Here is a 16,013-nt window from a genome sequence, read left to right as displayed (position 1 = left end):
ATTGCATGGTTCTTGGAGGTATGATGAAGGCGATTTGTGTTATACAGTCTTGAAGTATATAATTAAATTTGAATAAAGGTTTAAAGATCCTAAAATCCTGCTCTGCCGCTCTATCTCACCCTCTCTTTGTTCTCTTCACCCTCCCTTTTAGTCAGGTTCACTATGTCAATAAATTATATTTCGTTCAAAATCATGGTAGATTAGCAAACCTATACATTTTTGGAAAGGTTATAGCATACGGAAACTAAAAATCAATGTTTACATTTGGAGAGATACCTGTATGGCGGCCATTTTGGATTTTCAAAATGGCCACTGTAAAATACATATTTTGTACTATTTCTGCCTCTAATTACCCTAAAAACTTTTAAAAATATACTAAACCTATATTTTCAGGGACAAGGAATCCAATGAAAGTATCAAATTAGTGCTATGGGGAATGGTAAGACACGAATCAAAGGTTTTGAATTGCAAAATACTGTCTTTATATTCGCGATAAGTTGCATAATCAAATACATGTTATCATTTTGTACAGGCAGTTAATAACATCAAAATGTGTCACAATAATTCATATCACCAAACATACACAGGCAGTCAGCAAAATCATATATACACATGCAGTCAGTATAACTTCACATCTACACAGGCAGTCAATGACAAAATATACACAGGCAGTCAATGGCATCAAACATACACGATTACAGAATATGCCATTTAGAGTTCGTCATCACTGTCCTGTGTGTCGTATCCGACAATATAGTCCGCATCGTTTTCACAGTCCGTTCCACACAAGCAAAGGTCGGTCAAATTGATTGGCAAATCGAATTGGTCGAACGAATCGAATTCGATGAATCGAATCGAATCGAATTGGTCGAATGGTCGATCGAAGCGATTGGTCGAATTGGTCGAATGGAATTGGTCGAATTGGTCGAATCGAATTGGCAAATGTAAACATTGATTTTCAGATTTTCCATGCAATAACGTTTCCAAAAATGTATAGGTTTGCTAATCTACCATGATTTTGAACGAAAAAACATTGTGAACCTGACTATTTTGCTCAAGGTCATCTGCCATATCCTTGGAAATCAGCCAACATTACCGCTTTACACAAAAAGGTGCAAAAACAGATCCTTGCAACAAAAGACCAATCAGCCTGCTCCCAATAATCAGCAAGGTCATGGAATCAATCATCGCTTCTGACATCAAATCCTTCCTCTTCTCCAACGGCTTGATCTCGGATCATCAATTTGGATTCAGACCAGGTCATTCTACTCTGGACATGTTGCTTCTGCTGTCTCAACAATGGATGGAGGTCCTTAAAAGCCAAACAGGAAATCAGACCTGTCTCTCTTGACATATCACATGCCTTCAATATGGTCTGGCACCCCGCTCTGCTCACCAAACTCTCCTCCTATGGTATCCATGGAAATCTCCATGCATGGCTTGTGGACTTCCTCTCTGGTTGCAGTCAACATGTGCCCTGAATGTTTTTCTCTCATCTCCCCTTCCTGTTCAGGCTGGAGTTCCCCAAGGCAGTGTTCTGGGCCCTGTGCTTTTTCTGGTCTTCATCAATGATCTCTCCGACTCTCTGGAAAATCCGCTCTATCTCTTTGCTGATGACTCCACTCTCTGCCGCCCCATACCTCATCACTCAGATCGGCAGTCTGCAGCCTCCTCACTCTCTGCAGACCTGGACAAAATCACAGACTGGTCAAACAAGTGCAACATGTCTTTCAATCCTGACAAATCTCACACTTTTACTATGTCTCTCCGAAAATATCGTTCTGAACTCCTGTTCTCCCATCTACTTTCTGAACAATCCTCTCCAAGAAGTTCTGTAACTCAAGCTTTTGGGTCTCACTATCTGCCATGATCTTTCCTGGGAAAACCACATTTCCAAGCTGGCCTCTAAAGCCAGTCGCTGACTGGGCAGTGGGCATCCTCCATCGTGCGAAGTAATTCCTTGGCACACCTGAGCTCCTCACCACAAACGAGGCTTTCATCTGCAGGTCAATGGAATACTGTTCTCCCTCCTGGACCGGTGCTCCTGCCTCACAACTAGCTTCACAACAGCTTCACGCTGTTGAAGCCAAAGCTTTCAGAATCATTGGAATCTCCCGCGATGAAGCTAACTCCAAGGGCCTTTCACTCACTCACGCAGGCAGGTTGGTGGTCTTTCTGTCTTCTACCGACTCCTCTCCGGCCTTGCTCCCCCAGCTCTGTCCCCCAAATATTCCTACAGGTCGCACAAGATCTGCCTGCAACCCTCTTGTGGTAAACTGCCAAAATCAAGACACTCTGCTCACCTTCACTCCTGTTTTCTCCCGCCTCTGGAATGAACTCCCTCACTCTCTACAATCCCACTCCACCCTCCAGGTCTTTCAAACAGCTGTTCACCTCCATCTCTCATCTTCCCCCATCCAAAACCTTGATCTTTTCTACCCCTGTAAATTCACCCCAGATCCACTTTTTTTAAATACTGACTTCTTTCCAGGAAGTCCTAACAGTGTCCACGTGTATTTTTTTTTACCTCTCTTACCCCCCCCCCCCCTCCTTTCCCATGCCTCCTCCCCCCAAGCCCTCTCCATCTCCCTCCCACAGATCTCCCCATCTTGTCTCCGACTCCCTTTATCATATGTTGTATGTGTCAGTTTGTCTTTTTGTGATCAATGTTAGCTCTTACACGAGCCTCGATATTGTATACAAAAAGAAAAAAAAGAAAAAAAAAGAAAGGGTTAAAGGTGTATAAATAAAGACCGTCCGGGTTTTACCACTATTTTCCCAGCGGCTCTTATACCACCCTATCTAACACCTTACATTAGTTATTCGTGCCTGTTATTTATGTCCCTTATAACGACATTATAAACAGTACGTTTCCTGTTTGGAACGATTTTCCGTTTTCTTAGACTGCCAGGCAGGCAGAGTAAAAATATATTGTCACTCCTCTCTGCACATGTGAAATCAAGACGAATTCTAAGCAAAGGTACATTAAAAAGACAGACTTGCCATTTTATTAACGTTCCAATTCGTGTTCAAAATATAACATTCCATTTAAATATATTGTTCCTCGATCACAAACTGACAAGATAGATGGACAGACAGAATTTGACCAATTGCCTAACCCCGCAATTCGCTCCCGTGCGCAGGGTAATAAATCGAAAAGTTATTTCAACTGATTCATGCAAATAGAGCTGACTGTGGGTTTGCACAACTCCTGGGAGCATAGCTCTGTTACTGATGCAGTATCCACACCCCACCTCGACCCCATCATCGACTCTGGCAATAATTTAGAACTTGGTCAGGGTGCTGGCATAAATGGACCAAACCTTTTGAAAAGATTAGTGGGATCTATAATATCCACAAGTGTATGCCAACACAAAATACCCTCTACATAATATCCTCTTCAAAGGAGGACGAGTGGACTGCGCTGCGTGCAAAGCACCGTGGTGACAAGTTTCTCGTCAGGTCCGGAATCAAATCCAGAATAAAGAGAATACAAGTGAGCTCACCAACCTATGAGCAACCAGACAGCACAGCACAATTTCACTCAGGGACAATTTATTCAATACAAGTGAAGTTTGGGGTGGGGGAAAGGAAGAGCAATGCAGGTGCCTTTTGGAGGGGTGGGTGCTTGTACTGTACTTGAGCCTGGTGTTGGCTTAGCGGTTAGGGTGCTGGCTTGGGATCCTAGGATCCTGAGTTTGAATCCCAGTCGATCGCCGAATTAATGCCAGGGGGGTTGACTCAGCCTGTCATCCTTCCGAGGTCGGCATATTGAGTACCAGCTTGCTGGGATGAATGATCCCGGTGTGTACCCCGATTTAGAATAGGTACACCATATCCCTGCGCATCGGAGAGCGTGACCAAGGGTTGGTGTCAGGAAGGGCATCCGGCCATAAAAACATTGCCTCAAACAGGGAACCATGATCGTCATGGGGCCCGCCAGGCTAACCCCCTCTAGCGGGGAAAATGGCCTTAAAACGACCATTCATTCATTCATTCACTTGATCAATGAGACCACCCCAAAGACATATATAAAACAAATTAAATTTTGGGTGCATGTTGACGCACACAACTCTAACTACTCCGTCCAATTTTCCCATCAGTTTATGGGCACACTTGGCTTCAACAACATGCTGTGCATAAAAAATGCATTTGGATGCTTCAAAACGTCACGATTAAAAGTGCATACAATTTTTATTATATTTTATATAAATGCAAAAGTACACAGAATGAAATGTGCAAGAAAAGGGATAAAAATAAACAGACTTGCCTGTGTACTATGGTAAGTCTTCCGCATCCGCTTACCAAGTTTCTGAGATACTTCATGCATAAGCTGAACCACACTAGTGTCCTGGGGAAATATTTTAGACAATCAGGGAAAGCAGGAACTTTATTAATAATAGGTCAACATTTTAATGTATTTCACAAGCACTGGCTTCTTACTGAAGAAGTTAGAAACCACTCACTTAGAAACCAAATATTTAAGTACAAAAACTGGCCACTTGGTTTTTCCCAAAATTCCTTCTCCTGTCCTTGAAATCCCCTGCCCCGTCCTCACTCATTCAAAATCGCATTCACCTGCAGTTAAACCAATCAAATCTCATCACACTCCAAAGCTTCATGGCTTCCCTTTCTCGACCTTCACTCCAAAAGTATTGAGCAATTATGGAAACTGCTCTAGAAAAAAAAAAGTGAGCGTAATTTAGTTGAAACTGAAAAGGCCAAGGTTCCCAATCACTCTCTTCCCCATCACGGATCACTCTCTGTAGGACGTAGATTTCTCTCCCAAGTAGGTTGAGAAGTTTCAAGTAAATCTTAATACCCCCTCTAAAACATGAGGCAACAGAAATGGCATTGCAATCCTCAATAACTGCTTCAGCCCTATCCTCTCTTCTTTCTTCACTCTTCTCCAGGCCTATCTCACATTGTCACCTGATTGAAATCCAGAAAGTTACTCATGTCACATCGATTCACAAGAATGGTTCCAATTCTGATTCACGATGACCCAATCAGCCTATTCGCCATCATAAGCAAAGGGTTGGAATACAATACTGCATATCATTACTGCAGACCCCAGGTACTGTCTCTTCTCCAACTTTCTGATCTGTTCGGCTTCTACCCCAGCTATTCTAACATGGAAAGGTTGCTTCCTTTTGCCCAACGATGTAGTAAATCTCAAACAAGAGATCAAGGCCATCACTCTGGATACATCACAATATAGATATTCTTTGCATCATAGCTGCTTGCAAGTGGTATTCAAGGGCTTTTTTCCGGATTTTCACTCGGAGCACCAACAATGGGTCCGTTTATTGAAGCTGATGTCCTGCAAAGCAACATTTTATGACAGACCTTACACTTGGTTTACATTGACCTCTCTGCTTCTCTGACAAAATCCTCTGTACTACTTTTCTGAGGATTCCACAATGTGTGGAACAGTACAGCACATATAAGAGGCAGGCTGTTTCAGCATCCATCTCTGCAAATGTGAAAAAAGAAAACTAATTTGGCTGCAAGCTCAAACATCTTTCAGTGCAGGAAAATTCAATGTCTCTCACTGGCCCTCCCCAAGAATCAGCTTTTGAACCCTTCCTCCCACTCTGGATCGGTGCAGCTGCGTCCCATATTACTCCGCCAGCGGTGATAGTCTGAAGCTCTGAGCATTATTAGAATCTCTTGGCAGGAGGCCGAGCCCTAAGTTCTGCTATTGGCCCTCCTAAGAAAGATTGGTGGACTCAGTTTTATTTTGCCTTACTCAACATTTCATCCCCCAGTGCTCCCCCAGTCCATGTGAGCCTCCAGAACCCCACATCCCAATTCCAAACTGACCACTCACCTCCACTCATTGGTACCTCCATCTCAAGTGTGGAACATATGCCCTGCTTTTTGTCACATCATGTTCTCTCCCTTACTCACCCCTGCCTGGTCTCTTCTGCTCTTGCTGATCCACTCCCCCACCACCCATCCTTTCTGCCTCAACCCACAATTTCACTGCTCCTCTTCTATCCTCTGTCAGTCTAAAGCTGCTGCTTCTATCAGTTTACAAGTGTAGATTTCTATGTACAAAGTACCCTCTTTCTACACTTATTTAAAAGTGAAAGCATGAATCTAAATAGTATTGAAAGTGATGTGTACAACAATACCTCTACAACAATACCTCTTCAACAACGTTCTTACAGAATAGCATTTGTTTGATACAAGCACCAGGTTTCATGTGTAGGTTGAGCATTTTAGTTAACCAACAAAAAGGTATGGTCATTCAAGAATAAATGGGGTGATCAAAAGAGGAACATTATTGGGGCCCTGCTGAAAGACTGAAAGATCTGTGAAAAGCAGGTGGAAGAAAAGTAGATTCAAGCTGGTCCCCTTCTCACTAACCCACAAGTCAATAGAAATCCTTTAGGTAGAATACTCAGCATTGGCAAGAAGAGGGAATGCTGACCTGTGGAAGGAGCAAGGCACAACCTACAATATTATCATAGGCCTCTTTGTGGTTCTGCAGTGCACTAAGTGCCCAGGCCTTGCGGTACAGTGCTCGTACATTCCTCGAATTTTTCTGCAGAGCCTCTGTGGCCTCACCGAGTACTTCTGTGGGATTATTCTGAGAGAATAAGAGAAGTAAGCAAATTGGGTGCAGAAAAAAAACGGCAACATGAGCACCAAATTTGCAGGAAAGGAAAGAGAGCAAAGTGTCACACCAAGTGGAGGTAGCAAGCTGCACGGTTGGCATGCAGCTTCTCATTCACTGAAGACGGACACACGATGTCCTCGCTTGCCATGTAGTCCAGAAGTTGCAGTGCCTCTTGGTACTGGGATAGAGCCTGCAATGGTTGATCTCCACAATACAAGAAGTCAGCTTCCCGCCAAAGCAGAGACAGCAAGTGACGCATGAAAGCCTGAAAGATTTAAAAAAAACACGATAAAAAAAACCAAAAAGACAACATTTTATGGCAATAAAACCCCTCAAAATTTTACACAAACTACCAATACCACTGCTTCTTTAACAGCCCAATAATTCCTATCTTATTATCGGGATGGCCAGAGAAAGTTTTTGCCTGCATTTCATTAACCAGCTGGCTTAAGGTTAATCCGACTTAAGGTGGCAGGAATTTGGAATTTATCCAGGGTGCCTATGATGACGAGCTACACTTTGTGCAACACCATGGGATTCAATTAATGCTAGAAGAAGGGTCCCTAATTTAAGATCGAGCTGAATGATGGCCTACTCAATACAACGCCCTGCTTGTAAGAACCAACCCGATAGTTTATAGTCGGGTCATCAAACCCAACTCGACAGCACAACGCGACATTGGCCTCTGCACCGTCCTGTCAGATTACATATATTTAAAGCAATCTATCATCTAAAACACAATGAAAGTTTGGGTGTCTGTACAGATGTTTGTCTCCCTTCATAAGGTTAGGTTTTAAAGGCCAATCTTTTTAACATGAATATGTTCACTATGGTCTATTTTTGAGGATAAAACAAACTCGAAAAACATTTTCCATAAAAGAGTAATTATGTCTCTTCTATTGGAATTGTAGACGGTGGCTTGCAAACCATGTCTCAAGGGCGGTGTACAGAAGCAATTTCGTTCCTTGGAGATCGGCATGTTTTCTTGATCGGGTATTCTTTGGTAATCAGGTATTCTTTGGTAATCAGGTATTCTTTGGTAATCAGGTATTCTTTGGTAATCAGGTATTCTTGGGTAATCGTTTTGCGTATTTGTTTGTGACATATTTGGTGGCCCTCTTCTACTCTGAGGTAATTGTCTAGCTCCTGTATTGTTGTATATGTGTCAATTTTTACGTTGTCTGTGTTGTTCTACCTTGTATGAATGTGCACTTGGCACACGTATCCAGGCCAAATTCCATATGAATGTCGTCGGAGTACCGTTTTACTAATTTGAGTTGTTCTGCCAATTTTTCATCATTTGGTGCAAAGATTTTTAAATCATCCATGTAAAGTAGATGTGTCACATTTTTGTCTCTTTGGACATTCTCTTATTTGATGTCTGGGTGTATCCGTGTCCTTGCTCATTAATGAGGTTTCTCAGTGGGTCCTGGGTCAGGCAAAACAGGAGGGGTGAAAGACTGTCTCCCTGGACTATTCCTCGATGTACCTTCCCTCCTGGTATTTCGATCTTTCCTTCCAAGTGCTGTGATATCAATGTGGTATTCCAAAGCTCCATTGCTTTCTCTATCAGTTTGATTATTTGCAGATTGATCTTGTACAAATGCATTGATTGTATCATCAATGAATGTGGGACACTATGAAAAGCTTTTTGGGAGTCAATCCATGCTGTGGATAATTTTGTTCTTGTATTGAAATTTTCGAGTATAGCCTTGTTTAGTACAAGATGGTCTATCATTCCATAGCATCCTCTTTTATATCCTTTCTGGTGTTAGGTGATGGTATATCATTTCTGTGATTATTCCCATCAGGAGTTTATACGTTGTTGGCAGACAGGTTGTATTGGTCTATACTTGAGGTAGTTGGGTCTCTTCAGACTTTAGGATGAGGAAGGTGTTACCTACTGTGAGTCACTCATGAAAGGTCTCCTCCACTTGGATAAATTTGTTGGATGCTCGAGCATAGTTATTGCGGAGAGCAGTCAGTTGTTTTAACCAAAAGTTTGGAATTCCATCTGGGCCTGGGCTTTCAAAGTTTGGCATTTTTGCTATTTGTTGTTTTCTTCTTTAAAAAAAAAAAGAATAATAATCACTGGAGGTATTTCCTTTAGATGTTGTTTTATTTTATTTTTTTCCAAGTGTTGGATTCAATCCACCTACGTGTTCTATTGGATCCTCAAACATTCCTTTCCAGAAATTTTCAAGTACATCTTTCTCAGTGGGGGTGGGGGCGGGGGGGGGGGGGTGAAAGACTGTCTCCCTGGAATGCGGTATTTTCAAAAATGAGGTTCTATTTTCTTCCTTTGTTGACTTCGTCATAGATTTTTATCTTTCTCGCGATAATCTCTATTTTGAGTTTGCTTTCAACAGCTAATACTTCTAGCTCTTTATTTCCCATTTTATATTTGTTTTTTGGATTCTCCTCATTTCATTCTGGATTTTTTGGATCCTTTGGGCTTCAATTTCCCCTTATAAATTGATGTATTTGAACTGGTTATTTTCTCAGCTGCTCTCTTTGTGCCTCCAGCCTACGTTTCCAAGGTGGTGCCTGGTTTCTGTCTGTATGGGCTGATTTGTTCTTGCGGTGTTGTTTTCTTGTTATTTTTTTTATTTTACGAGCAGTGCCACTGCAAAGCTCACGATGTTGAGTTCTTTCAATGGGGATATTTTGGTGCCAATCTCGAGTGCTTTGTTGGTTTTCCCAACCAACATTTTTGTCCATTTTTGTCTTTTGCACATGAATGTATTTTTCATACATTCATACATCATTTTGAAAGTCACATTGTTGGCTTCAAGCATACATTTCAGTTTTTTGTTGTCTCACATACTGTCATTGATTCGATCCAAATAACTGAAACCGACATGTCTGTTCAAAGGACCTTTGATCATAGTTCCATACTCCAATTTCTGTGTTGTGCATATTTTAGCCTTTCCGCCTTGTTCCCATTTCTTAACAGGGTTTTTACCTCCACCACCAAAGGTGGATGAAGGACATGTTTTCACCCATGTCTGTCTGTCTGCAAACAGGATATCTCAAAAGGTTGTGGACGGATTCGGCCGAAATTTGGCGGAGAGTTAGCGCACATGACATAGTCCTTGAGCCAACCGGCCATATTTTGAAGTGAATGCTCCGGCGGGGGGAGTAATTCTCATTATGATTTTCCATTAGACCAATGTCTCAAGTGTCAGAAAAGGTGTGATGGACATCTGAGAACGGTAGCTTAGTGCCCGGATGGACGCCATCTTTGAAACCACCCAGCTCGAAAATGCCCATTTGGTGGGGTACATTGTTGCACGTGTATCTGGACTTCTATACTAGCTATCGATGTGCGGTTGACGACTAAATATACGTCCGATGTGTACCGTCTAAATAAAAAATAATATGAAGCATTTTGTTTTAGATTAATTATTATAAAAATCAATTATCGAAAAAAAATCATATATTTTTCAATATTTTATTATTAGACGTACTTTTTTTAGTGAAACAACACTGGTATGATTTTCCAAATTATGCATTGTGCTACACCGTTTATCTGTCTATAAAAATAACTCAAAAACTAAAACATATCATCCACCACGAGTTTACAACAAATAAATGTAAAGAGGCATAAAATGACTTAGGCCGCCGCTGGCATTATCTATTCTGACGATAACGCAAGTTAGGAATGTCGTACGGAGAGGATTTTAACACCATACGATATCTAATAAGCAGGCGGAAATTGTTACATAGGAAATCTGCACTTTGGTGGCCATCTTGGATTTCAAAATGGCCGCCAATTATATTAATTATTCATTACTAGAGTTTGGAAAGACGTATGGAGCTGATTTTAACACCATACGATGTATATTCCTAATAAGCAAGCGGAGGTATCATTGAACATGTCATGTTTTAGTCAAATAACACCGGTATGATCTTCCAAATTATACATTTTGCTAAACCGTTTATCTGTCTATAAAGATTTTCAGGCAATTTGGCCTGCATTATAATAGAGAACAACATATGCTATACAATATACAGTGCACACAAAGTTAATCATCAGTCGCCATCAGAGTCATTGGCATCCTGAGCCACGATAGCATCATCCTGCACCATGTTGGAGCATCCCTGCAGCTTACACACAACAGTGCACTTCAACCCATTCAGTATGCAGGAGCAATCTGACGGTCGACACGTCCTTCTGCATGTGCATGAGATGAGATTCAAGACGACATCTGGAGCTGGTAGACCCGCCATCCATCGGATTGTGAGCGAACCGCCATCATCGAGTTCCCAACCATGTCCTGCTGATGGTGTTGGGACGTCTGGTAGGTTTTCAAGGCTGCGTCGCCAGATAGCCGCCTGATAGTTGGCCCTAAGCGTATGCTGCATCAAGGAGTCTTCACAAGGCGGCAATTGTCCAGATTCGATCTGGCCCTTCTTTGCACAGAACATGTGATAACGGAGCGAATTAACACCGACGATCTTCGTGTTCTTGGCGTACAGCTGACACGTGAAGGCCTGAATGCTATTGAAGACGTCTGTTGGTACATTCCACGAAGATCCCAGATCTGTGAATGCTTGAAGATACAGCTCATTCGCTTGCACAAGCTTCAAAGCCTTTATCTTTCCTTGGCTAGCCAGAGCACTCACAGTGTCACACCCGCTCCATGCATGAAGCCCTGGCAATGCACTGCAAACTCCAGACCCCAATACCGCAGCCAACTTTCCAACGTCGATCATTCTGACTCGAACCTTTGTTCCTCGTCTGATGAAGAGCTGACTATCGATGGTTCTGCTGAGATGAAGACTGATGATCAGAACGTCGGTGTCATCTGCCACTAAGATGATCGTCTTGTAGTGGGTAGCGGCGTGCTTTGCATGGAGAAACATACGCGTGTCTGCTTCCTCATGGCTACATTCGAGTGCTTGCACCAACTTCCACCTATCGCGGGTCAGTACCACACATTTTTCACCACAGGTGACATACAGTGTTCTGTTGCCTAGCTTTTCGCGATTTGTTTCATGTTTCCACGACTCCGCCAGAAACACAACCAGTTTCTCCTTTGTCTGGCTGCAAGCAAGGAGACGCCGCCAGTTCATGATTTTGTGTGCGGGTCTGATCTCGCTGAAACTGATGCCTTCATTTGAACCGCGGTTCACACGCTCAGCTGCTTTGATGGATTCTTCTGTGTATGTGTCAAAGACAACATCGATGCGCTCACTGCCTTGACCAGCGTGAAGCGCTGCAGCAAGGATGCGGTCAGATAGTTCTTCGAACGTGTCGTTCTCGCCATGCATCTTTTGTATGAGAGCCATCGCATCAATTATTGTTGCACTTCGCTTGTCAACGCTCTCGGCTGGTTCCACAAGACCTTCCATGTGTTTCGCAAGTGCAGCTTTGTTCGTTTTTTTCATTGACCCATCAACGTTTGCCAAAGACCATGGTAACAGCCCTAGTGGGTGACAAAGGACAAGTTGCATGTCGAGGTTCCTTGTCTTGGCGATGAGTATCATGGTGGCAAACAGTTGTCTGTCAGCTCTCAGGACGATCTCCTTGTTTGTGCCCTTCACAACTTTCTGCTTGATCTTACCAAAGGTCTTCAAGTTTAGCTTGTTCAATGTGTCATGAAAGCCTGTTCCCTCTTCAAGACGTTTCTGGAAGCTTTGATACGCCGCTTCCCCCTTTTGCAGGGTGTTGAGTAGGTCATTAGAAACGTCCTCCCTCGCAGCCGCTCCGGTAGATATACTGAGAAGACATGACGGATCATCGGCGAATGGATTGGTCCAGTCATTTTCCAGTAGATCACAGATAGCTGTGACGCCAGACTCATCACGTTTGATGCGAGAAGTAGACAAGTCAGGGTGCTTGGCGTGAGATGTGTCGCTGCCATTCACAAGGATAGTTTCTCGTAGTTGCCTCAGTGCAGTAGCCCGATTTTCTGCAGTTAGATAGTATCGTGACACAGCCCCTTGTCGAAGACTAAAACCTCGTGTTCCTCCAGCTGTTTGCGTATCTTTGTTTACTGTTTCTTCTGTTGTCTGATCAACAGCGATTCTGGCAAATGGATTCCCTGGTCTAAGCTGTACGGAGAAGTAGCCTTGATTGAAATGCCTGTACAACTCGGGGCATGTTTCGTGGAGTTGCGTCATCTGTGCATAGTACACTGGTAGATATCTAGCATAGTTCACCTTGTTCATTGCGAAACACCAAGGGATCACTCTTCTGACACAAGCCAAGTGAAGCATCCAGTCGCCTTCTCTATCCGCACGAATCAACCCCAGCAGGGTCTCTACCATATCAATATACATCATCCAGAAGCGAGCCAGGTCTCCATGTTTGGTTCGCAGAAAATGTAGGTATTTCGCGAACATGTCAAAGCTCTGTACACATGAATCATCATCGAGAGCAGCAGCGAGAGTCTCGTGGCAAACATCCTCCTTGATGCTGCGAATTTTGAGGTCAGTGCTTCGAATCTGGGGTTCCTTGTCAGGATGATTGCTTTCTATCCACACCTGGAAGCCCTTCCAAATGATGCGCATTAGTGCCTCGTACATCAACTTGTGGAGTCGCACAGCACGGTTGTATTGCTTGCCTTCCAGAACCCTGTTGATGGAACCTTCAGCGATTACTCCTGACTCAACAGCTACATCCCGAAGGCCTGCATCTCCAAACATTTTCCCAATGCTCGACATGAAGTTACAGATGGTATGGAAGTTCCCCATCATGAGCACGATTCTTCCATATCGATCGACATCTTTCCATGCTATTTCGGTCGCCTTAGCAAATAGTGCCTGGTCTAGCACCACCGGTATACGCTCAAGCTGAAGTGATGACATGATGTTCAGAGCTTCTCTGAGGATTTCTTGCACTGTTGCCATATCTGTGGCAGGCGCGTTTATAGTCGGCAGGTAGCCAACTACATCTTCCGTCACCTGAACACGATCTCTAGTCATGATGTTGAAACCAGTCCACGAACTGATTGTCTGGTCGCATGGTTCCAGCATGCGAGTCATAATCCATACGTGATTTCGGCGCTGCGCAAGGGATGTTGCGCCTGCAAGAGTGTCAAAGATCTGCAGGCTTGATTGCAGGTGGGCCCTCGCGTTTCCCACCGCTGTATATTGGAACTAAATCGCTGGATGACGGGATAGATCGCTTCTTATCTGCTTTGGATACTGCCGATGGAGGTTGGGGCGGCAAACACGACTGCGACTTCGGTTGGACGATGATACCGTTGACGCGATGCGATGTTCCGCCACCACTCAGCGATTCCTCTAGCCTGTCGATGTTATCGAATGCTAATACAGTCGGGACCGAAGGGTGCACATGTGACGGAAGTGGTACTTTGTGTGCACTGCACTGTATATTGTATAGCATATGTTGTTCTCTATTATAATGCAGGCCAAATTGCCTGAAAATCTTTATAGACAGATAAACGGTTTAGCAAAATGTATAATTTGGAAGATCATACCGGTGTTATTTGACTAAAACATGACATGTTCAATGATACCTCCGCTTGCTTATTAGGAATATACATCGTATGGTGTTAAAATCAGCTCCATACGTCTTTCCAAACTCTAGTAATGAATAATTAATATAATTGGCGGCCATTTTGAAATCCAAGATGGCCACCAAAGTGCAGATTTCCTATGTAACAATTTCCGCCCGCTTATTAGATATCGTATGGTGTTAAAATCCTCTCCGTACGACATTCCTAACTTGCGTTATCGTCAGAATAGATAATGCCAGCGGCGGCCTAAGTCATTTTATGCCTCTTTACATTTATTTGTTGTAAACTCGTGGTGGATGATATGTTTTAGTTTTTGAGTTATTTTTATAGACAGATAAATGGTGTAGCACAATGCATAATTTGGAAAATCATACCAGTGTTGTTTCACTAAAAAAAGTACGTCTAATAATAAAATATTGAAAAATATATGATTTTTTTTCGATAATTGATTTTTATAATAATTAATCTAAAACAAAATGCTTCATATTATTTTTTATTTAGACGGTACACATCGGACGTATATTTAGTCGTCAACCGCACATCGATAGCTAGTATAGAAGTCCAGATACACGTGCAACAATGTACCCCACCAAATGGGCATTTTCGAGCTGGGTGGTTTCAAAGATGGCGTCCATCCGGGCACTAAGCTACCGTTCTCAGATGTCCATCACACCTTTTCTGACACTTGAGACATTGGTCTAATGGAAAATCATAATGAGAATTACTCCCCCCGCCGGAGCATTACTTTTGGTCTGGCTCAAGGACTAACAAGGACAAAATGATTAGAGTTTAGTGAGGATCCGGAACTGGATCCAGCTAGTAGAATTTTTAAAGTGATTCTTCATCATTGGGAGATAGGGCAAACAAGCGTTACGCCTAGGTCCCCTGTCGGGGAAGTGATGTGAGTTGACAAAGTGGAACACGCAGAAAACATGCTATGATATGATATTTCGCTCACAAGGGTCAGACATACATGGAGGCGGCCATCTTGGATTTTGACATGGCGACCCAATTTTCAATAGCGTTCTTCCTTATGCCTAGATACACCCACACACCAGAAGGTACTTCGCTTATTTTTCAAGATATTTCGCTCATAAGGTTCAGACATATATATGGTGGCGGCCGTCCTGGATCTTGACGTGGCGACCCACTTTACAATAGCGGTCTTCCTTATGCCGAGATACACCCACACACCAAATTAGAAGTTGGTACTTCGCTTATCTTTCAAGATATTCTTCTCACAAGATTCAGACATACTTGGCGGCGGCCATCTTGGATTTTTGACGTAGCGACCCAATTTTAAACAGGGTTCTTCCGTGTGCCTAGATACACCCACACACCAGATTAGAAGTTGGTACTTCGCTTATTTTTCAAGATATTCATCTCACAAGGTTCGGACATACATGGCGGCGGCCATCTTGGATTTTGACGTGGCGACCCAATTTTAAACAGCGTTCTTGCTTGTGCCTAGATACACCCACACACCAGATTAGAAGTTGGTACTTCGCTTATTTTTCAAGATATTCATCTCACAAGGTTCAGACATAAATGGCGGCGGCCATCTTGGCTTTTGACGTGGCGGCCTGATTTTAAACAGCGTTCTTCCTTGTGCCTAGATACACCCACACACCAGATTGGACGTCGGTACTTCGCTTATTTTTCGAGATATTTCGCTCACAAGTTTCAGACATATATATGGTGGCGGCCATCTTGGACTTTGACGTGGCGACCCAATTTTAAACAGCGTTCTTGCTTGTGCCTAGATACACCCACACACCAGATTAGAAGTTGGTACTTCGCTTATTTTTCAAGATATTTCACTCACAAGGTTCAGACATATATATGGTGGTGGCCATCTTGGCTTTTGACGTGGCGGCCTGATTTTAAACAGGGTT

At 43.1% G+C, this 16,013-nt stretch overlaps 1 protein-coding gene across 2 annotated transcripts in view; it reads right to left on the bottom strand.

Annotated features, from left to right (window-relative positions):
- The window catches only part of ZC3H7A (zinc finger CCCH-type containing 7A), a 147,257-nt gene that overhangs the window by 93,024 nt on the left and 38,220 nt on the right, over nucleotides 1–16,013 (bottom strand). For both annotated transcript variants that reach the window (XM_068127650.2, XM_068127651.2), the window contains exons 4-6: nucleotides 6,696–6,893; nucleotides 6,440–6,598; nucleotides 4,271–4,351 (exon numbers count right to left, since the gene is read on the bottom strand). In XM_068127650.2, the coding sequence (XP_067983751.2) occupies nucleotides 4,271–4,351; nucleotides 6,440–6,598; nucleotides 6,696–6,893 (438 nt within the window). The remainder of the gene's footprint in view (nucleotides 1–4,270; nucleotides 4,352–6,439; nucleotides 6,599–6,695; nucleotides 6,894–16,013) is intronic.

Source organism: Myxine glutinosa, chromosome 10 (assembly GCF_964187855.1).
Source record: "Myxine glutinosa chromosome 10, kmMyxGlut1.1, whole genome shotgun sequence".
NCBI lineage: Eukaryota > Metazoa > Chordata > Myxini > Myxiniformes > Myxinidae > Myxine > Myxine glutinosa.
This window is presented reverse-complemented; position numbering and strand designations above follow the sequence as displayed.